The following is a 23,521-nucleotide window of genomic DNA, read 5'->3' on the forward strand; positions in this document are numbered from 1 at the left end:
CAAACACTTAAATAATGCTACGAAAATGGATTACCTTGAAGAGAACTCTTCATTGTCTTCTCATGCTCAGGGTACCCCATGGTGCCTTAGCAAACAGTGCCCATTCAGCGCATGGGCATGAGAGATGGAGCTGCAGACAGGCACAGCAGCATGCACTGCTGGGGAATCCCATTCAGCTGGCCAGGCTGAAGTCCTGGCTGACAGCAATTTAGAAACAGGACCTTGAAAAGAAAGGCCTTGGAAATGGCTGTTAACTGAAAATCTAGACAAAGTCATGGCTCTGCCTCAAGTAATTGGCTAGATTTTCCCCGGACAGCAAGCAGCCAACTAAATCTTTTACAAACTGCAGCTCCCCGAGGTCCCACTCACTGCACAGTGCTGGGTATGACTCCTGCAAGATTGGGTCTGTAGCAATTGCGGCTTAGGTATCTGAAAGAGAGAAGAAGAAAAAGGTAAAACTGAATACAAGGATAATATGAAGGCAAATTTTGGAAATCTCATCAAGGTCATAGGAGTTTTCCCTTCTGCTGTTGTTCACCCCAGTGTCCTCTTCTAGAGTTATTTCCACCTGTGTGTAAAACAGTCAATTTGTACAGTCTTATTGCCCACACCCAGCTTCTGTCATTTAATCAAGCCAGGCAAACCCCACCTAGGGCAGGCTTAGCACTCACTAACAGCAGCACCCTGTTGTTTGTGAGTGCTAAGCCTGAAAGACAGTGCCATTTCTATCACACCAACACATCTGAAATTTCCTCTTTGTTCATTAAAATGGAGTGCCAGTGCCCAACCCCCAGTGTTCCTTTAAGACCCACTCTTCTGTGACCTAAGGAAAATATACATCCCATCGTGCAGTGCAGGCTAACAGAGACACTTGTCTGCCCCTAGCAGTGCAGCTCAGATCAGCACAGCAGCGTGACAAACTACAAACCACACACCTTCTGAGAACACTTCCTTAAACATTGTTTTGTCCCCACAAGATGAAGGTGATGACTCTGACCAGGCAGAGAAGCACTGTAGGAGAGGGGATGGGGGCTGCAGAGCCGACAGCCTACAGATGCTGTGGACGACATCAGGTGAAGGAAAGGGTCAATTTTTCTCAGCTGTCGACAGCAAAATAAGCAGCAAGTTAAATTAGAGCAAGGAAAATACAGCTACACCAAGAGGAAAAAGCCTGTAATTGACAGCAAGTGTGATGGGCAATGGGCGCCAGTGGCAGAGGAAGCACTGACTATCGGCCAGCACCATCCCAGCGAGACTCTGCTGTCCCTGCATGCGGCAGGATGGAGCCCAGCCACTGCTCCCTTCCTTTTTGCTAGGGAGATTAGCCATCCCAGGCCTTCCCTGCTATGGGAGTGGCTGTTCAGCTGCTCCCAGTCACCCCAGAAGAGCATGGAGAGCTGAGTACAGTCTCTTGAGAATGCCACTCCTTTCTTTAAAGTTAATGCAGAAAACCAAGAGAAGGCTTTGGCATTCCTTTGGAGGAAATTGGTATTTCGGATGGATGGCAATATGCAAAGAACTAACACCCAGACAAGCTGCAGTGGGAAGCTCTGATGTGCTTTCTCTGATGGAAATAAAACCTTGCCAAAGACTGAGTTGCCAAGTGAAACCCTGTCAAAAGACTAATGACCAACCTGCAGACTATTACCCCTGACCATGCTGTACAACATCCATCCAGAGATTTTTCAGGGGGCTGAGGAGCAAATCAGGATCTGACAAACTCCACAATTCTAAACATTTGGCAAATCCTTCTCCTTGCACATAGTTTTGGAAACAGGGACTAGGTATTTGGTGTATATATATAAAAAGAAAACCATAACTCCACAATTCTAAACATTTGGCAAATTCTTCTCCTTGCACATAGTTGTGGAAACAGGGACTAGGTATTTGGTGTATATAAAAAGAAAAACCATATGTTTTTTTTTTCTATAAAAAGAAAACCATATGAAAGTTTACATTAGAGCAGACAGGATTTCAGGAGCGGATAAGTGGTGGGAGAAATCACCCAGGTCATTGGTTACTTCTGAGGCCAGTGGGCAGAGGGGTCACAGCTGACTAGCTATCTCCCCATCTCTAGTCTGGTTGAGTAATAAGAATTTACCCTTTCAAAACCATCTAGTAGAAACAGCTTATTAGCAGCACCCAACACCCAGCTGCAAGAACTAAATCCTGAATTTTAGCAAAGAGGTTGGTTTGGTCTCACATCAGTCAACAAGTCAACTTGGCAAGAAAGGGAAGACCACTGTGAGCCCCATCTCTGACTCACGGAAAGGACAAAGGAAGAAATGTTATGCTGTGGCAAAATATATTTATTTTGACATATTCCCGAATGGAGAATGCATTTCACATCCTTAGATCACATCAGTAGTTACCTGGCAGTTGGATGGATGATGATCAGGCAAAGACCATCAGTGTGAAAGATAAGAATACTTGAGAAATTAATTGAAGCAATCAAAACACTGGTGAAACATCACTGCATGTTCCCAAAACATCTGGCTGAGCATGACCTATGTTTTTTTTTTTGTGTTATTGCAGCACTTTCAGGTTTCTCCCATTATTCTCACACGCCCTGAGCAGAAGCACAATGCTCCTGTATTTCATCAGGTGGAGGAGGAGAGGTGGCTCTCACCTTCTCACACAGTCTCACCGGTGGCCACTCTGATCTGAAGGGCCATGGAAACCCTCTCACAGACAGGATGTGGCTGAACATTCTAAACTGGAACATTCCAAACCCGAACATTCCAAACATTTGGATGCAGGTATGGCTCCTCACCAGCATTTCTTCCTTGAAAGCAGCAGAGATTTCTCTCTTATCTTCCTGGAGTTCTATGTACAACAATGCATGTTGCTTAGCAACAGGGCTTCCTTTTAAGATGCTCTTTTGTAATTTCAAAGCTTCCATGCCAGAAGTTCTTTAAATAGTCTGAACTCACACCAGCTTTGTCAGTTTGGCTCTTTTCCTTTATCTCTGCCTGGTTTCCTTCCATTGCAAGGTTAATATCTGTGTCCAGCCAAACTAAAACCAACAGAAATGCAGCTTCCAGTGATCAGTCCAGCTTCTCTGTGTAAGAGATAAGAACTTCCTTTTCCCCAAAATCATCCCAAGCAACACCCAATAGAGACCAGTAAGGAACAGGAAAGCTTACAAGTGTTTCAATTCTGATTTTTTTTTTTTTTTTTTTGCTACTCAAGTCAGAACTGTTGCAATTAGGAGGTTTCTCTATTTCTTGTTTAAAATCTAGGATTTAAGACTTGTGATTTTACAAAGCCCAGTTTGTCAGACTCTGCCTTGTTTTTAAGAGAAGAATTATAGCTTGTTATGAATCATTGAAATCTGCATTTTAACGTGGCTTTTTAATGCCTTTACAGACTATAAAGTACTCACTCCCATGGGAACCAGGAACACTGAGTATTTTGCTTGCTTAGTATGGAACAGAGGCTGAATTTTTGACAGAGAAAAGTCTTATAACTGTTTCAAAGAGTAACAGGGAGCTCCAGCACTGAGATCCTCAAGACATCTTCTAAATTTTTGAAAAATCACAAGCTACTCGAGGAGAGTGACACAGCAGCAGTAACTATACAGAAGCAGAGTCTGCAGGGAGCTGTTCCATGTAAAGAAGAAGCACGGATGAACACAACACCAGTAATTAATATGTTGCTAATTTAACTTGTCAGCAGTTTCCTGCCTACTTAGTGCTTTGTCCTTTTAGACTGCATTTGATAGGACTTCACACAGTTCCACGTGTCCCAGCCATGGCAAATTCAGCTTTCTGGCCACCAGCAGAGCTCAGGAAGAAGGCACAGGGCCAGGAAGCCCTGTGTCCCCTGCCCTCTAGCAAGCTGCAGTCATCACCCGAAAGTGTGTTCATCCTGTCTGCTAAAAAAGTAGCACTGCTGCCTCCTCTGAAGTCAGGGGTTCCAGGGCATGGAGCAGTAGTAGTACCCTGGCTAAGCACCTGTACCATCAATCCTTTTGGAAGCTACCGCAAATAAAATCCACTAGAGAACAATCCAGCAATGGAGAGGCCACTAGAGAAGTGCTCACTTTTTTTGTTTGGAATATTTCTACACACAGTGCTCACACCATGTCCATGGTCACTGTCCCTTTCTTCCAATGGGCATCCAGGTCACTATCTGTGCAAGTGGTTTTCTTAAGTAATGAAAATTTTGGATTGAAGCTGGGGTGTGTCTTCAGCAGTAACCTCAATCATCAGTTCCAGAGAAAGAAGCTGGTGGCTTGGTCACCTGCCTAGGAGTGGTGGCAATCAGAGGAAGAGGAATCCCTGGGGCAGGGGCATGCTGCAGCTTGATCCCTGACTACCCAAAAGATCCACTGGTCAAGCTGTTGTCCAGGTGGGAGGGCACCACAGGTGCAGTCCTGAAGCTCTTGTCCCACCTGTGTCCCTACCACCCCCAAGGGCAGGCAAAGGGACATTGCTCCCTTGCCCAGAGTGTGGGCTGGAGAGCACATCCGGCTGCTGTCTCCTGCCCTTGTTTAGGATTTCAGAAAGATCAGTTGCTGCAGCATGAAAGAAGCTTCACATAGTCTGGTAAAGTCTGACATGTTTTACAGCAGCTGTTTCTTCCTCTTGCTTCATCACTTTGTTTTAGGCTTTTCCTTAGAGTGCAGCCTGCAGCCTGAGCCTGCAGCACCTGCTGCACTGGCAGCAAAGCCCATGCAGGTTTTCCTGCTGGGAAATGCAGGTTTGAGTTAGATCAGGTGGTTCTGGCCCTCCCCAGCTGCCATGTTTCACCCTTTTGTGGTACCATGGAGCCACAGCAGGGGAATAGTCACAGCCTAAATCCTACAGCTCCAAGGCATATCCTGAGTTCTTAACATCCAGCATTCAAACATTTGGATTCCTATCTCATTTGTAATACCAAAGAAAACAACAAATGAGGAAAATCTTGAAATCCATACTTGAAGGCAATAGCTGAAAACTATTTTAATCCTTTGATCCTGTATAGGACTTACGGGTAATTTGGAAGCCTTGCTGTACTGGGCTGCCAATACCTTTCTCTTCAGAGCTATGGAAGGCACAGAGATCAACAAGATTTATCTTTTGAAAAAGAGAGAATTAACATCTTATAGGGATTCTGAAGGTACTAAAGTCTTTTTAATATATATACACAACTCAGTGCACTTGGCTGGTTTTTTGTTGTTTGTTGTTGTTGTTTTTTTTAAGCACCTTAGATTGATTCTTACTTATTCCTACAGTCATTACACATATTTTTCAGGTTCATTCAACCTGCAGCATCCCTTGGCACCTGGGTTTTTTGGAGGTGTGGCACTCAGTGATCTGGCTGGGACACCTTCCTGACACAGGAGCCAGGTGGAGGCTGGGTCTGTGCCCTGGGCTGAGCTGAGGGATGTGCCAGCACTTCACTGCCACAGGACTGGCACTACAAAGAGTGACACTATATCCCGAATGGATTTCAGATGAAGGAAGATCCATCACCTGTGGGCAGACACTGTGTGTGACTCAGTGCATTCTGGTGACTTTTGTGAGCTGTTGCTCCTGTCTAGTTCGGGATACCAGTTTAGGATAGGGAACCTGGGGGTGTACCACCCTCTCTGCAGGACTGTTTGGCTTCAGGCCAGACTAACTGGGGTGCCACAGCACTGGAGGGGCAGAGTGGAGGCAGCAGAGTGTGCTCAGCCCTCTGCAGCATGCAGCAGCTCACGAGCGTTCAGTGGCAAGTACTGAGGTCAATTATTACTGCTGGTGCTTCCATGCTCCTAAATTTTCCCCATCATCAATAGTGGCAAGAGTTTCAAATAAGCACAGAGAAAATTTAATTAGGAGCAGCAACTTACTCTTGAGAGCACTGTCCCAGCAACCCCTGTGATCTGACAGCCACCCTGAGTGCAGTGATGGAGAAAAAAATCTATCCAGCACTTGGAACAGCAAACACCAGCATGCAGAAGAGGAGCAGAACTGAGCATGGGAAGTGAATCAGCCTGCAACAGCCCTGGCTGTGGCTGTCACAGAGGATCTGCAACCTGCCTGAGGCCATGGTAGGTATCCGTAGCAAAGCCCCCTGCCAACATCAAAACCCACTCCCACTAGCTATTACCATAAATTCTTACCCTTCTCCATTTTTCTTTAAAAGCAAAAGATGTAAATTAATAATTTAAAGACCTAAATTAATTGGATAGGTACATATAATGAATAATTTAAATATCCCTAATCATTAGTCAGTTTTACTAAGCTCAGCAATTACTTAGCACATGGTCAAGAAGAGGAACCTCAGTCACCCCATACTAATTTCATAATGAATTCTTCATTATCCAAAGTTTGCTGTTTTGGCAGCCTCAGTATAACATGTAAAGCTACTAGGAAGTGTCCAAAGGATGGCAACAAAAATGGTGAAAGCCTTGAAAGGAAGCCATATGAGGAGCAGCAGGGGTCACTTGGTTTGTTCAGCCTGGAGGAGACTGAGGGGAGACTCATTGTAGTCACAACTTCCTCGTGAGGGGAAGAGGAGGCGCAGGCACTGATCTCTTACCTCTGGTAAGCAGTGATAGGACCCAGGGGAATGGCCTGGAGTTGTGTCAGGAGAGGATTAGGTTGGATATTAGGAAAAGTTTTTTCACCCAGAGGGTGGCTGAGCACTGGAACAGGCTCCCCAGGGAAGTGGTCACAGCACCAGCCTGAGAGAGTTCAAGTGTTTGGACAACACTGTCAGGCACATGGTGTGATCCTTAGGACTGGCCAAGAGTTGGGCTTTGAGATCCTTGTGCATCACATTTCATTTTGGTTGTTATTCTCTGATTCTATGAAATTGAGTTAGGCCCTAGAACTCATTATTTGAATAATATATTTTCCCATTTTCTCAACAGTCCTACTCCTGCCCCCCAGTCCACTTCCAAAAAACAAACCAAACCAACCAAACAACAACAACAACGACAACCAACAAAAAAACCCACCCAAAACTTAACTGAAACCAAAAACATCTCTGGAGTTATTCCTGCTTTTTTATAGGACACATAAGCTCCATGATGCATAATAATAGGCTTCACTGCACTACAGAATGAGACAGGATTAGCTTTGGCTGATGCCCTTCTTGATTCAGAGGACTTTTCTTCTAAAATATCTCATTCATTTTAAATTTGAAGGTTTTGGTATGTATGGTCTGAGAATATATCTATGCCACCAGAGCTCACCGGCTGCAAAAATATAGGTCATGGGATCCAAGTGTGAGTCCAAGCTGCTTCACCCCAGGAAAGCACAGCAGGGATCACTGGGTGTAGAGGTTTGACCCTGGTTGTATTCCAGGCATCCATCACTCCCTCTATCACTCCCCTCCACCAGCTGGACAGGGGAGAGAAAATATAACAAAGGTTCATGAGCTGACATAAGGACAAGAGAGATCACTCAACAAATACCATTACTGCCTAAACAGATTGAACATGGGGATATTAAGTAAATTTATTATCAACTAAATCAGAGCAGGATAATGAGAAGCAAAATAAATCTTAAAAACATCTTCCCCCCACCACTCGCTCCTTTTCAGACTCTATTTCCTCCCCCTCAGTGGTGCAGGGAGTGGGGGTTATGGTCAGTTCATCACAGATTGTTCTTGCAGCTGCTCAGGGAGGGGAGTCCTTCCCCTGCTCCAGCATGGGATTCCTCCCACAGGAGACAGTTCTTCATTAACTTCTCCAGTGTAAGCCCGACCCACAGACACAGTTCTTCATGAACTGCTGCGGTATGGCTCACTCTTCCATGGGGGCCAGGACTTCAGGCACAGCCTGCTCCAGCACAGATCTCCCACAGGGTCACGAGTCCTACCAGGAAACCTGCTCCTCTGTGGGCTCCTCTCTCCATGGAGGTCCCTGTCAGGACCCTGCTCCAGCCCAGGCCTCCCACAGGATCACATCCTTGTCTCAGGCATCTGCCTGCTCTGGCCTGGGTCTCCTTCAGGGGCTGCAGGTGGATCTCTGCTTCTCCTGGGACCTCCATGGGCTGCAGGGGCACAGCTGCCTCACCATGGTCTCACCACGGGCTGCAGGGGAACCTCAGCTCTGGTGCTTGGAGCATCTCCTGTTCCCTCCTTCACCAACCGTGCTGTCTGCAGGGCTGTTCCTCTCACAGATTGTCACCCTGCTCTTCTCTGGCTGCAATTACATTTGCAGAGTGACTTTTTTTTCCTTCTTAAATCTGTTATCACAGAGCCATTTTTAATTGGCTCAGCCTTGGCCAGGGGCACCTCCATCCTGGAATGTCCTGGCATTGGATCTGCAGGGAATGAAGGAAGCTTCTAGCAGCTTCTCACAGAAGCCATCCCTGTAGCACCCCCACTACCAAAACCTGTCTGTGCAAATCCAATACACAGGGACACACCAAGCCTTAGGTTTTGAGCATTAACATGAAAAATGGCAGCTAAACAAGAAGCAAACATACCAATCAAATTCTTTCAGAACTGTTTGTGACCAGTTGCAGGACAAGCAGGATTTCCAGGAAACACAGAACTGGCTGGGGAAGAGGCAGAGCTATTAGTGGAATGTGGAGTCACCTTCTCAGCTGGTCATTGAGATAAGGTATTTACTTTTGCATACTACAGATTAAAGAGGAGGGAATAAAGCCCAGCCAATCAGGTCAGCACAGAAGCATCCTAGTAGCAAACAAATACAGCAGCAGGCCTCTCCTTGCCTGCCAGCCCCAACAGTCCACTCAACAGGTTTAGGCAAGTATGCAAAATGGAGCAAGCTCCGCACTTCTGGCAGCTTCCCTCCTGCCTTGTTGACTCCTCTCCTCAGCTGCCTGCAGGAATGAGCTCAGCATGACTCAGGTGAACCTTGAAATCACCTGCATCTACCAGCACAGCTGTAGCCTTTATACCCTGTTTTGGAGCCGAAGGCACTGATTTTGTGCATATCCTTTGCACCAGAGAAGCTGTGGTGTCTTCACCTTCCTGGGTGCTGACCTTGATGCATTCCACATGGCATCTTGATTACTTGAAGCTTCCCAGATTGAATACAGGATCTGGATTGGCTCTGTCGGGCTGACACACATTTTCTGAGCCCAGTAAGTTTACCTCATGCCTTTTTCTCCTAGGTGGTGGAGAAAGAATGCAACTTAAGGCAACAAAGCTGTCAAGCTAATAACTCAGTCATTTAAGAAAGGAAGGAAAATGTAGATTGAGCTGTTTGGCCGAAGTTGGTGCTCAGTGCTGCCCTGGGCAGTCAGGACCTGGGTTTGGTGAACCAGATCCCCTCCTAGCACCAGAGGGTGGCTGGCTGGCACCAGATCCCCTCCTGCCTGCAGCTGGCGCACACGCACTCATCTTAGAGATGGTTAGAAATATTGTCCCCCTTCAAAAAAGTGATCATTCTCTGTAACCTAAATACAAAAGGAACAGTGTTAATTTTCAGATTGAAGTATTGCTTTCTAGCTTGACTGTTTGTACTGCAGTAGTCGTGCATCAGTAACACAATGCTTTTTGCAAAAGCGTAGGCAGGGATCTTAAGAGTCGTAGAATGGTTTAGGCTGGAAAAGATCTGTAAGATCATTGAGCCCACTATAAAGCTAATAAAGTCAAGTCCACCACTGCTATCAGCCCCCAAAGAAGAGCTCTGACTGACAGCTGGTTTACAAGATTTTGTGCCTTTCCTAAGTGATGAATCAAATTTTGTTCAACCTAAATTTCCCATTACATGAAATTTGCCTTTAGTTGTGTGCTACTACCTCATCTGCACTATCCTGTGACAGAGACATTCCAGTCCACATGAACATGAAGACCAATTTTCCTCAGTTTCCACTTTTTAAAAATCTCAGAAAAGCATCAGTGCACAGTAACCTGACTATATTTAAAGCAGGCAAGTTCCTGTTTCACTCTGAAACTGCTGTTTTGCTCACAGTGAGTTCAGCATGAGCACTTGCTTTCCAGCCTACTCTGCTGATTTGTCTGACCCCTCTGCTCAGCCTCACTTTCATTCAGAGAAGACAGCACAAGATCATCCAGTGCAGCAACCCACCTCTCTGCACAATGTGCAGCTGTGTGATTTACATCTGCTGATTTTCACAGCGCCCACCTGTGCCAGCTGCAGAGCACCCAGCACCGCAGAGGCGACGTGCATGGGGGGGAGTGACAGCCGCCATCCCGCTCGGCAATGGGCTGCAGACATCGGGGGTAAACACTTACCTGCTGAAAGTTTCCAGTTCCCACAAGATTTATCTTAGGGGAATCAAGAGGTCTTTATCAGAGAAATAAGACAGATGTCTCGGTATATGCTTAGGGACATCAGCCACTGTCCCTCCACCTCCTCACACCTGTGCATCAGGGCACCCTCACACGCTCTCCCACCATGGATGGGGACTTTGGTAGCCCCTCAAAACAGCACTGTACTTCAACCCACAGAGAGCTTGAAGGATGGTCAATTTCCCAGGGGTGTTTAACAGGTAAGAGAGATTGACAGAGGAGAGGTATAAGGATTTTACCTCCTGTACTCTGCTCTTCATACAGAAATTTATACGCAGGGGGGATATGATAATATCTCTATTTGCTATTTGGTTGGTGTGCAATACCACATGAGAATAGTAAGAAAGTACCAGGGCTTTTCCAGGGGCAGGAGAAAAGACTGACCCAATAAGCTTTTCTTATCCTTAATGCTTTCTTTTATCTTTGCTTTTTTTCTCTTTTTTTCTTTTATCTATTTTTTTTCTATTCCAAGTGGGAGACAACAGAAAAAAAAAAGGCAAGGCTTTTGATTCAGGGAAAGGCAGCCCTATGAAATGCACACCTGGGGCTAATAGTAAATTCCTCATTGAATTAAATCTCAAAATCTCTGAGTTGCACAACAGGATCCCCCTTGGGATAGTTTCTCCTCAGTTCACTGGGAGAGCCACTCCACGCCCTGAAGCATATGGAGAGAGATTACTTACTCATTTTTTTATTTGAATGGCAAAACATAGGCATTCTTCTCTTTTACAGCAACAGTTAAACTATTTTTATCTGTCTAAACTACATGTGGCAGCAGTCACCTCCATAGGTTCTCCTTTGCTTACTAGTATTGAAAGCACCACCTTTTCTAGGTCTGTATTTTGTCAGTTTTGTAGGTACTGACACCATATCAGTGCTTCTAGGCTGGGCCCAAGTCCGTGTGCTATCACCAGTGTTATCACAGCAGGTACTGGGCTGGCTTTCTGCCCCCGGGTCATGCCAAACATCTACACGTAGGGGGCTCAGCCGAGGGCAGCACTGGCTCATCCCTCCTTGCTGGTGCTGTCCCTGTGTGCTGTCTGCCTGGCACTGAACTCCAGCTGGGACCCAGCATGCCAGAGGGAGCTGGACAATAGAGGAGCTGTGCTTCCCACCCAGATGGGGAATTTTGTAGTGACAGCCCCTCTCCACTTCCTCCCACTCCACCACACTGCTGCTGACATCTCTCTGCCCCTGCCTGCCAGGCTGAACTTTCTGCAACAGTGGAGGTCCACATTGCTTCCCCAACACTCCCTGGCACCCTTCAGTTACAGGATTTGTGCTTAAAGGAAAGGAAGACAATGTTCACCAAACCCAGACTGTGGTTTGCAACAAACACTACTGCTCTTCCCTTTCTCCTGAGGCTACTGTGTGCCGGCACAGCCCACCTGCCTCTTCTAAGTCAGAGACAGGCAGAGACGTGGTTTAGTCTCAAATACTCACAGCTGTGCCAGCAGAAAGACCTGAGCTCCATGCACTGCTCCCCAGGGCCCACACACACGCACCTCAACAAACCCCGGCAGACCACGTGCTCCCACCCGCAGGGCACACACCTGCACTGTCCTCCACGCCTCATGGCTCCAGCACATTCTGCTCCGGACACACAACTGCTGCCCTGCTTTCTTCCACTAGCACACTAGCTTTGTGTCAAATTAAAGTGCTCATGGCCAGCTGTGCCATACACGTGTTTGTTTCCCCACAAGATCAACATCTGCATGGCTATGGGGCTGGGAATTGCCAGAGCTGCAGCTCCCACACAGCCCTGGGTTCCCCTCCTAGGCTGGCCCTGGGACCACCCAGCACAGGACATGCCTCTGTCCTTTGGGAGGGCAGGTGGGTGTGGAGGAGCTGGCGCTGCACTGGCTGTGCCTGTGCTCCCCACTGCAGCTGGCAGCTGGGACAAGTGCAATGCCATGAGCATTCCCACGCCTCAACAGCATGGCAGGCCATTTCAGGGTGGCAGTAACCTGGGTCTGGTTGACTTTCATGTAATCAGCAGGCAAAGGCAGGTCAAGCATGCTCAATGAATTTCTCTGGTATCCACAGAATTGACTTCTCTGTTTAATAGATGGATTTATTTTCACATAAAACTGAAAAGCCTTTGTAGACATATTAAGGACTTAGCATATCAGGCATGATCTTTGTATAGTCTGAGCTAAACATTCCTGCTGTCTCCTCACTTCAGTGTGTAACTGAATTAATATCCAGTTAAATTTGGCCACATTCCTTCTAGAAACATTTTCCAGACCTGCTCTTTTCTGCTTCCTCTCTGTAAGGTTTACTTAAGACTTCTTTTAGAGTAAGTTTTGTTACAAGACTCATGACATTCACAATTTAAAACTACCTTGTGGGGATCCTTTTTTAAGGATTAATAATTAATCCAGAAGAGTAAGCAATCCTCATATGTGCTAACTTTGATAAGAAAGCACTGCCGATGAGACACTTCAAATTAATACAAGAGAGATTCAAGGCATTCTTTTTAAAAACACACTCCCCAAAACCCCAGGGCTATGCATTGCAAGCCTGTGCTGAGGCTTCCTAGGGTTTTGGCTGCTGCATTTTAAATAATTCACAATTCTCTTTGGGTTATTTTGCGGGTTGTGTTAGTTTGGGTGGGGGGGATGGATTTTCCAAATGCTGTGTTTTCCTATTTATATTCACAGTACATACCTTTTTCAAATTCACTGTGTATTTTCCACAGATTACAGAAAATAAAAGCTACATGTGGGAAGGTTTAGGAATGAGAGAGGTTTCTTTGACTATTTGTCATAACAGAAGTCCTCAATTTCAGCTTCAATATGGTCCCTTCCCTCCAGAATTCAATTTCTCTGACCTGAATTCTCTTTTCTGCTTGGACATAGCAAGGTATGGAAGGAGCATCCTCACATCTGCTCATCACAATTGTGAAACCCCTGTCCCTGTCAGAGACAGAGATTTCTGGAGCACACCACAGCAGTATCTTTCTGCCTTCACAGGGAAACCACTACCAGCACCTTCAGGCAGCTGGTGATTTTTTTTTTTGCTAAGCAGAGACTGATCCACTTGGGCAATATCTTGGCTTCTCCTCTAAGGACAATCATTTACAGTCCATTGGGTGAAATATGCATTTTCCAGATATTACTACTTCTAAGACAGTAGTGACAGCTAAGTCACCATAGTAGATTTTCATTAGTTTTCAATATCGTTCCCTAAAAACTGGAGGAAGACATATTTGGCCCTTAGAAGTGGCTGGCTTTTTTTATAGCAAAAGAGATTTTCCTATTAAGTTAGACATTAAACAACTCATGTCTCCTGACTCCCACAAATGCCTCCTCACACCCATCATTTCAGGACAGGTTTTTCTTCTCAGCAGAACCATGTAATTAAATGTGAACTTTAAAGTACCAGGCAAGCATCAGTGAAAGAGACACTTTTACCCTGGTGAGGGCAACAGATAATGGAGTTTAACATATATGAGGTGCAGTCTTGTGCAATCACATTACCAGGAGAGTTTGTGAGACAGGCCACTAATGCAGTTTTCTATTGTTTTCTCAAGGTGTCAGATGAGCTTGGTGTGTGATGGTGCCTTTCCCAGCAACAGGCAGCTGAAAACAGTAATTCTGACCAGAAACCTTCTCATGTTTCTGTCTGACACAGCATTTGCTGGCCCACGTTCCCTGGAACATCTTAACACAGACAGGAATAACAAGTATGTGCTTTATTCCAGTGACAAATCTTGGCAGCTTAGGTATCTTCATCTTGGGCAGCATCCACATCTCTTCGCTGCAGCTTCCTCCCAGCTTTCCCACGCGAAACCTCAAACACTCAATTTTCTAATGAATAACATACAAGCAATCACAGCACAGGATGTCCAAGCTCCACAGAAGACCAGCAGTGTAACTCTCATCCTTAAAGGCAATGACATTACACACATTGAACCTGGATCTTTTCAGTCGTATTTCTACAGTTTGGACTTAGTGGGCTGTGCTGACATCCCTGGAGTCCTGGTGGGGATACAGAACTCCTCAGCTCAGCCCTTTTGGCTGGGAACATTTTATGGTGTGGGAAAGGAGCCCTACATAAGCTCAGATATTTTACAAGGCCTCTGTAGTATCTCTGTCAAGGATCTCTATCTGCAGTTACAGCACCTTAGAAAACTAAATGCTGACACATTTCAGAGCTTAACCAGGCTTCAAAAGTTGGACCTAACACAGCCCCACATCCATGCACTGCCCCCTGGCATCAGTGGCATGAGCTTGCTAGAGGAGATGGTTCTCAGTGCAAACTGCTTTGAGCAGCTCTGCAACACCAGCTCTGCTGCCTTCGCCTCCCTCACCTGCCTCCACATCAAGGGTAACTCACAGGTTCTGCAGCCAGGCTCTGGCTATTCGGAGAAACTGGCAAAGCTTCAACATCTAGATTTAAGTCAGAGTCACATTGAAATTTCTGATGCTCTAGCAAAGTGCTGAGAGCTTTGAGCAGACTTTGTTACCTGAATCTGAGCTACAACACACACCTCCATCTCCAGGAAATGCTCATTTAGGACAGTGCTAGCCTAGAGCTGCTGGACTTACCCTTCACTCCTCTCTATATCAACACCTTAGAGAGCCCTTTCCAAAATCTCCATCTCTAGCAAGTGCTAGAGATGATCTTTCCTCATCCCACATTAATACTAGCTTTCAGCATGTCTTTCAAGGCTTGAAAAACCTCATGTTCTTGGACCTTAGTCAAAATAACTTTGATTTGGGGATCATGCCAAAGGACAAACTGTTCCAACAACTATCCAGTTTAGGGGTGCTAATATTACCATCCTGAGAACTGACATCAATAGGTAACCAAGTATTTCACAACCTCAGGAAGTTACAGCATGTTGATCTGAATTACAACAAATTTACTGCATTTAGCACAGATGCATTTTCAAGTCTCAAGAGTATCAATCTGCCTTGTGTCCATAACAGAATGCACATTGTACCAGGTGTCCAGCTAGTGGACCCCACTCTGCAAAAACAAAACAAAACAAAACAAAAACCAAAACAACAACAACAACAAAAAAACCCCCACAAAACAACAAAACAACCACTGTACCTGGAAAAAGAACAGGTGAGGTCCCTTCCCAAACAATCTATACTATACCTCCCATATCAAACAAATTAGAATTTGGAATTCTTTTACCCTGGTAGGAGAAGACATTTTTCCCTACTGAATCCCTTGGACATCCTCTTCCCCCTCAGATATGCATTTCTTAGGGCTTGATATGTACTAGAACACAACTACACCGTTACTGTCTTCTTACTCTGCAGTCTTCTCAGCTCCTCCTGATGCTCCCAAATTTTCCCTTTTGAACTATAACCTTTAGCATCGCTTCCTGTCCATGGTGGTTGGAACTCTAAGGTCCCTTCCAGCCCAAACCATTCTGCGATTCCTACACTGAGTTAATTCAAATGCATCCTTGGCAGGTACCTGGAAGATTGATCTGGTCAGTTCTAATTAATTACTATACTACAGATACAGTAAATGGACAGAAAAACTGTTGCTAGCTCAAGGCAGGCAGTGGGACATACATCCATACACCCTCTAGTATCTTCCTGTCCTTCAATCTCTTCCGTCTGATCTGCCCTCTCAGTTTTGATCCAAATCAAGCTGGATGTCCCTGTGAACTCTTGCAGGCTATGAAAGACTACAATAAGGGGCCTAAGGGGGTTCAGCAAACTGAGAGTTCAGTGCTGAAGAAGGGAGCTCACATTCCCCTTCAGACCATGGAAGCATTCCTATCCCAGGCAAGGTGAAAAAGATGACAGGCCATGCCAGATATAACAGTGATATAACCCATCTCTCCCAGCTTCCCCCTTAACACGAACTCCACACACCACCCCCTTCCTCTGGCCCGCAACACTCTGGGGGCTCACTAAGCAGGCAGGATGCTGTGCCTCCCCTGACAGAGACAACTATGCTGTCCACAGCCATGGATAGCACAGCTGGCAGAGGCACGAGACAGTCAACCCTCAACTCTTGTCATTTGCCTTCCCTCAGCTGCTGGATCCTGCTCTTCTCTCCTCAACCCAGCACCCCCATCAGCACACCGCATCTTCAAGACTACCTGCCTTCTGGTGGGCTGCAGCAAACTGGAAAAGTTGGGGGAGAACTGCAACATCCCCTCACCTGTATGTTTCAGAGAGAAAAGCAGCAAAAGTGATGCTGTAACACTGCTGCACTTAGTGCTGTACAGAGGAAAAATGAAGAGAAAATAACGCAATAATAAAATGTGAATAAAATTCCCAACTGCTGGGCAGCTCTGCAGAGTTAGGAGCAGTGGAAAAGTTAAGAGGTATGTACTTTAGTATATGTTTCTCTCATAATAATAAATGATTACATGTGTTTTGCAGAAAGAATTTCAATGTCACATTACAGGCTACTGCCCATAGAAGCCAGCAATCAGGCTATGTCATCCACCACCACACCACAGGTACCTATCCAACAGTGGAGCAGAGGATCCAGACATGTCCTGAGATGAGATACTCAGCCATGCACGCCTCCTCTGTCCCCAGACCAGAGTGCATTTCCTCATGCAAAACCATCCACCAGCACATGCCTTTTTTTTTGAGCTGACCCCAAAAAACATCAGAACCGCCAGCCTCTGAGTACAGCAGAATGTGCCTTACATTACTGCAGTGAAAGCAGTTCAAGAAAAAAATGCTAACACAACAATTTCATGCTGAATTTTTATTTCAATTTTATGCAACTGCATAAGTATAAATAACTGTTTTCAATATATAACAATTATGACATCCATAAGGAGTTTCTCAGAGAAAATAAGACTGCAAACACTTTATTGCACAGACCCTAACGATTTTTTTTTAACTTTTAAATTTTTTGTTAGCTGAGAAATCTACTGCAGGAAGTCTACAAAAGAACACATCAGATCTATAATCACATTAAGACTGACCAAGAAGAACACAGGCAGGAGGATCTCTAACAGCTCACTTATAAGGTAAACACCAACAAACAGTTACTACATAAACACAAGCTTATGCACTGTTACACTTCCAAAATGCAAAGAACTTATTTGTCAGAAGTGATAATACAAAATATTCATAAAGGTATACTGTAAACAAAAGCTAGATGGGTTTTAAAAGAAACAAGAGGATAGCTGAAAAAATGCAGAGACTGTAAACTAGGAAGTATCTCCCAGACAGAAATGTTATTTTGAAGTGCATTAGCATTCATTTGTATTAACTGCCAAAGCACAGATGAACTGTAAATGTCAAGACCATTTTATTTTTAAGACTTTTCAAAAATGATTATCCACTGCTTACTAGCTCCTTTCTGAATGCATCAAAGGCAGTATTAATGTTCTAGTGCCACATGTAAAATCAGGAGTTGTTTGTGATACTGGATTTTCCTTAAAGGTTTGCTGTAATCCAACTCAACAAATAAGTATAATAAAGTTTTCAGCAGAGGGAAATGAATTCTGCACACTGTCTGTTGTCACTCAAGTCTCCAAGTCAAGATTACACTGTGCTTTTACAAAAAATTTTCTAGCTTTTGAGACAGAAAGACAAACCATAAGCACTGGTGAAAAATGTAGGGGCCTAGCTCTACTGTGGCTACAGAAAACAGAAATAAGCAAAACGACCATTCTATTGATCCCCAATTATTAAAACCCATGCGCCTGCAAGGGTATTTCGTAGTGCTTCTGTACATGTTTCAAATTTTACCTTTCATCCCTTCAAAACAAGCTAAATACTCCACACAAAAATGATCAAAGTCTACACGTTCCACTGTATACAAAATTTAAATAAGGCTTAGCAAAAGTAAAAAGACAGTAACATTCTAGCACCAAATAGCTCCAACAAGTTCCTTTGTTAAAAAATGCTTCTTTTTTAATTACAGTATTGAAGTTTTTTTGCATACAAATAAAAAGATTATGTTATGAAATGTATGGAGCTACTCAATGCATTTCAAAATGAATATGAAACCCAGGATTACTTGCTAAAAACAGCAAGTTAGGTCTACAACATAAGGCCCCAGCTATGTATGAAAATGTGTCAGATAGCCTAAACTTTTCTGAGCATATGATACCAAAATGTATTTTTCCTTTTTACCTTACTTGTCATAAAATAGAAAACAGCTACCAGCTGTATGACACTAATTAAACAGACCTATATGCCATAATACTTATTCTCTAATGTATTAAGAACAGGGATGAACGTACTAGTACTACCAGTCATGTGCTTATACTTGAGCCTCACACTGTAAGGGCCTGAATTTAAAAAAGCTCAAGGAACTCGAGAGGATTGCAGCAAAAAACTAAGCACATGGCATGTGCTTCAGAATTTCAGCCTTGTCTGAGGTGAAAGTCACACAATACAATCCCAACAGACAAGACAAGAACCATCATTTCACCAGAGAACACAACTCTTGCTGGGATGCCCTGATAATTAAGTGGTCTTCCCATTGTTTTAAGGACATCTACTATACTCAGACTTTGTGCAGCAGGGAGATGCAGTTACTTCTTCTGTTAGATCTGGTGAAGCAGTCAGCCAAGTACAGTACTATTAAAATGAGATTATTAAAAATACAAGTAAAAACTCACAATAGGTCACTGTATTATTCTGTACTCGTATTTTTAGCCTCTATCTAGGATTTTTAGTTAGTAAAAATGTGGCCTGTTGTTTTTTTTCCCAGTCAGACCAATGCTTGTGCATGTCCATGCCAGCTCTGAATTTTAGTAATTTGGTTTCATATTCGAGTATGGCAAATACTGGCAAAGCAACTATCTTAAAAAGGGAAAGAGTAAACAAAGCAACCAGCAGCAAGGTATATATGCTACATTCAAACCCCAAACACATTGCTAAGTATTTACAGAAGAAGTATTTTCAACAGCTCTAGGCTGTAAAGTATTTTTGTACAAATACTCTGTGGTAACAGTTTTACCGGTTACAATTGGAAAGGCATTTTGAAAAAAAGTCCTCTCTTTACATATCCCCTTGTATTGTTTCTTCAGTGACATGAAAGCTTTGCCGCACAAAGACACGACACAGTGCTGGTTTAAAGGCAGTACAACATATTGAAATTGTTTCAGCTAGTGTTGAATACACACTTGCCAGGTCTTAAGAGTTAGCACGTTTTTTTGTGAGCACTGCTCCGTGAAACTTCCTTTCCTCGACGCTGCCGAGCTGAGTCTTTGTCATCTGAAAGTGCGTTAGGGCGGTCAGGTGTGGCTGCTGACCTAGGTAAATCTTTACCTACATTCTGTTTTCTTGAAGCAGACTGCTGAGTCACAACAGTATCTTTTCCCTTTACATCCACAGTGTTAACGAAAAGAGGCTTTTCTTGATTTCCAGGTTTCCCCCCAAGGTTTGAAGCAGGGTGGTGGGCTTCTGCTACAATAGTGGCACTGAGCAAGGCCATCAGTGAAACACTCTTAGTCATTTCTGCCTTACTGCTCCCTGTGGAAGAGGTGCTTTTCTTACTTAGTTCCTTGCAAGTTGCAGGAAGCTCTGATGAGCCTGGTTTAACCTTTGCTGAAGATGCTTCACTTTTGGCTGAAACAGATGAAACAGATACTTCCTGTCTACATTCAGAAAAATTGGATGAACAAGTCAGTGGCTTCCCTGGTGTTGCAGCCACACGACAAGAACTTTGCCCACTGGCAGCTGGCAGATGTTTTATTGCAGTCTGCTTGTTTGCATCCTCTGGCTGTTTCTGATTAACTTGTCCCTTCCCTTTTATATCTTGGGAGATTTTGCTACTTGTGGTTGCCTTTTCTGCTCCTTTCCCTCTGACATCACAGGCTGTGAGACAAAGGGTAGGCTCCACTTTCCCACTGTCAAGCTGAATGTAAAGTGCGTCAGTGCATATTTTTCCTTCAGGTCTTTTGTCTGCAGCGATCATCTCATTACTAGGACTTCTCTCTGCCTCTCTGTTCAGTGAGAGACAGTCTTTCACAGTGGAAAACTTTGGAGCAGTGGTTTGTTTTTCACTGAAACGAAGTTGCTTTTGATCAGCAGATTCCCCCAAGCCTGCTGCTTCTTGCTTTTGCATCTGCTTAGAACTCTCTGGGCCTGCTGGTAGTGGGCCCACAGCAGAGGATTTGGGTTTGGTGTCAGGGGCTGTGCTGCTCATTTGGAGGGTGGTGACTGAGCCATGGTCCAAACCTACAGGCCTTTCAGCCTGCACATGTTCAATGTTCATTCTTCTTGAAGAGCCTGGAGCAGGAGAAAGGTGATCTAGGACACTTTTACTGGCATGCTTTCCATCCTTCCGGGAGCTGGCAGACAACTGAGTAACAATTTCTTTTTCTTTTACGGTTGGAGCACATGGTTTTTGTGACAGTACCTGTTTATCCAAGGACTTAGACTTGGAGGAACTTGTTTCAGAGGCTGGCCTGGGTTTATTACTGCTGCTTTCCACACAGGTGGCAGCAGGCTTTGAGTGTTCTTGAATGCCTCCATGAACTTCTGTAGTGCTGTGTCTGCTTACTGCCTCTTTCACAGCAGGGGAGCCTGAAGTGTTAAGCTGCTGCCGAGGAACTTGGCTGGACTGCTCTCTCTCACTAGCATGAAGCCTTATATCAGTGAGTGATTTCTGATCTTTCTTTCCCATATCTTTAGCACTGTCCTTCTGCACAGAAGAAACTAGTGCAGACTTCTCAATTTTATGATCACAATCTCTTGAGGGTTGCACAGGCCATTTGGATGGAAGAGTGTCACTTTTTGTCTCTGTGACAACTTTCTTAGACTCAGCTTTCTGCTTGGTTATTTCCCTTTCCATAAAACTTTTAGAAACACTGCTGTCATCTTTACCTAACTGTTTCAGTGATTCTCTGCCATCCTTAGGTTGTGTCTTGGGGCCAGCTGACTGCGTTTTTCCTTGCATCTCAGGAGGAATGGCAAAATCAGCACAATTTTTTTCATTGCTCTTGGAACAGGTTGTTATCAGGACATCTGAGACAGAAACCTTCAGAGATGACTCCCTGATCACTTCCACCTTTGCAGGGATGGGTTCACAACCTCTCTGGGATACTGGCTGTTTGACAGGCAACTCTTTCTGTATTTGCTTCTCTTTTCCTACAGCTTTTTCAGGAGTGCTTTGGCCAGCAGCAGGTTTGGAATATGCTTGAGTAGTTTTAAAACTCTGACTTTGAGCAACACAAGACTTTACCTCCATTGAATGGTCCTTTTGTTTTGAAGGGGTGGTATCTTTCTTCTGAACGGCTTCAACAACAGAAATACTGCCTTTAGTGGCCAGACTAGAAACCTTTTTCTCTGTCACTGCTTCTGTAGCCACAGAGATGAGTGGTGGATTTGGACAACTCTTGCTGACTTGTAGAACCTGAGGCTCTGCTATGTTGACTTTGCCAGATTTTGGGTAGCTTAACAACTGCTCTTTCTGAGAGACCATTTCTGCCTTCCCACTACTGCCTTGTGGCACTGGGGGTTTAGGAGATCCCCCATCACTGCTGGTGCTCTGTCCTTCTGGCAGCACACATAAAGGCAGTTCACTCTTCAAAGCCTGTGGCCCAGAAAGTAATGCAATGTCTAGCGTACCTTCTATTGGCTTCAGACAGGAAACAGACCTCCCATCAAGCTTATATTCTGAAGGACTTTTTCTGACAGGAGCTTCAGAAGAAATAAGGGCTGATTTTTCCACACTCATGTCTGCTCGGCCACTCAAGGTCTTGAGAGGAACAAAAGAAACTGAGTTCATCTGAGGAGCATGTGCGCCACCAATAAATGCTCTACCATCTGCAACTGCAGTGGAGTCCTGCTGTATGTTTACAGGTCTGCCTGTACTAAGTTGAAGGCATTCATGAACATTAGATGTCATCTTAGGTTTTAGCCCTGGACAGACACTGTCATCTTTTTCTTCAATAGACATTTTCTTTCTGAGATAATCAATATTTGCAAGTTTACCATCTAATCTTTCAAATTTGATGAATTCTTTTGTTGGTACAATTTTATCTGTGTTTTCTCCCTTTCCATTAAGTATCTTGTCAGAGTACTGAGGTAGCACATCTTGCAGGGTACATGAAGGGGAAATTCTTTTCGAGTCATAAGAAATATGACTGAGTTCATTAGGGGGAAGCCCATGACACAACATCTGTCCATCTAAAGCAACACCATCATTTGATCTCAAGTTTGCATTCTTTTGAAGGGTGTCTTTGAGTATGCCACCAGCTGACTGGGTCTCCACAGTAAAAATTTTTGTTTCAAGCTGGTTTGATCTTTCTAATACCCTCTGGAATGCTTTTTTGTCTTTTTCTTCCAGTCTTAAGGTATTGGGATTTTCTGGTTCACTGCTAGGTTCGTGTATAGCGGCGTTTGCTTTTTCAGGAAAATCTTGCTTTTTCATAACTACCTTGACCTTCAGCTTCTCTCTGTCTAGCTCATCAATGGATTCTTGTCTACCCAATTTTCGGGAGATGGGTCGTTTCAAGCAGCCCTGCTCTGCAGGCCTGACTCGTGTGAGTGATGGCACATCACAAACATTCTCCTCCAAGCTCTGAAGAGTTACTTCTCTTTGAGACAATTCTCTATTCACTTCTTCCTGGGTCACTTCCAGACTGTGTTTTCGTGAACATAAGTGTTTTTTATCACTGCCGTAAGAGGGAGCAAGTTTCTCTTCAGACTGGACTCTCTTCAACAGTGGAGATCTTGGTGGCTCTGCACTCTTTGGCCTGACAATATGCCTCACAATAGTTGGAGGTGAGTGCATTTTGCTAGGAAAAGTCTGAGCTATTTTTGTATTTCCAATCGAATGTCCCAGCAACGGTGATGGAGATCTCTGAGGAGATGTTGGCTGGGGTGTTGGAGAAGGTGTCCGTGCGAGAGGAGAAAGGGGAATGCTGCCAGCTGATTTGCGCCTTCCTGATCTGTATCTTTGCCCACCAAGCTTGGGACCCAAGCCATGAAGAGTGCTGGGTCTTATGTGCCCTGAACCAGCTGGAGAATTGGGAGCACTGGAACTAGGGGAGCTACTCTGGGAAGAGTTAGTACCTACAAAAAGAACAAAAAACCAAGCAAACAAACATAAGATTAGCAAGACTTTTTCTATCTTGTCTAAATGTTCAGTGAGGAGTAGAAAAAAAGCCCTATGCTGTCTCCTGCTACAACGTTCCAAAATCTGCAAGGTTTTAAGTGGAAAAGGTTTTAGGCTGCAAAACCTAGATAATTCCAATTACATATGCTGTTTCTCCCTTTCTCTCTCTTCCATCATCCCCTTTAAGTTATTTCTCGCTTTTACTTAAATAGAATAACTAATGCTTTCTGACACTTCAAAGCAATGATCAAGGCTTTCCAGATAATTCACCTTTGCCAAGGGATTGTACAATAGC

The 23,521-nt window shown here is 44.5% G+C and overlaps 2 protein-coding genes across 9 annotated transcripts in view; one reads left to right on the forward strand and one right to left on the reverse strand.

The window, feature by feature from the left end:
- The first annotated feature begins 10,377 nt into the window (after window positions 1-10,377).
- On the forward strand, window positions 10,378-17,158 carry CD180 (CD180 molecule). Its single transcript, XM_059837005.1, is given in 8 exon segments — window positions 10,378-10,406; window positions 13,742-13,870; window positions 13,872-14,005; window positions 14,008-14,631; window positions 14,634-14,827; window positions 14,830-15,115; window positions 16,569-16,648; window positions 17,063-17,158. Coding segments are annotated over 8 exon segments (1,572 nt in total).
- Window positions 16,891-23,521, reverse strand: part of MAST4 (microtubule associated serine/threonine kinase family member 4) — a 281,672-nt gene continuing 275,041 nt past the window's right edge. For all 8 annotated transcript variants that reach the window (XM_059836511.1, XM_059836509.1, XM_059836508.1 and 5 more), the window contains one exon: window positions 16,891-23,183. In XM_059836511.1, coding sequence (XP_059692494.1) covers window positions 19,303-23,183 — 3,881 coding nt within the window. In that variant the 3' untranslated portion in view covers window positions 16,891-19,302. The remainder of the gene's footprint in view (window positions 23,184-23,521) is intronic.

Source organism: Haemorhous mexicanus, chromosome Z (assembly GCF_027477595.1).
Source record: "Haemorhous mexicanus isolate bHaeMex1 chromosome Z, bHaeMex1.pri, whole genome shotgun sequence".
In the NCBI taxonomy this organism is placed as follows: domain Eukaryota; kingdom Metazoa; phylum Chordata; class Aves; order Passeriformes; family Fringillidae; genus Haemorhous; species Haemorhous mexicanus.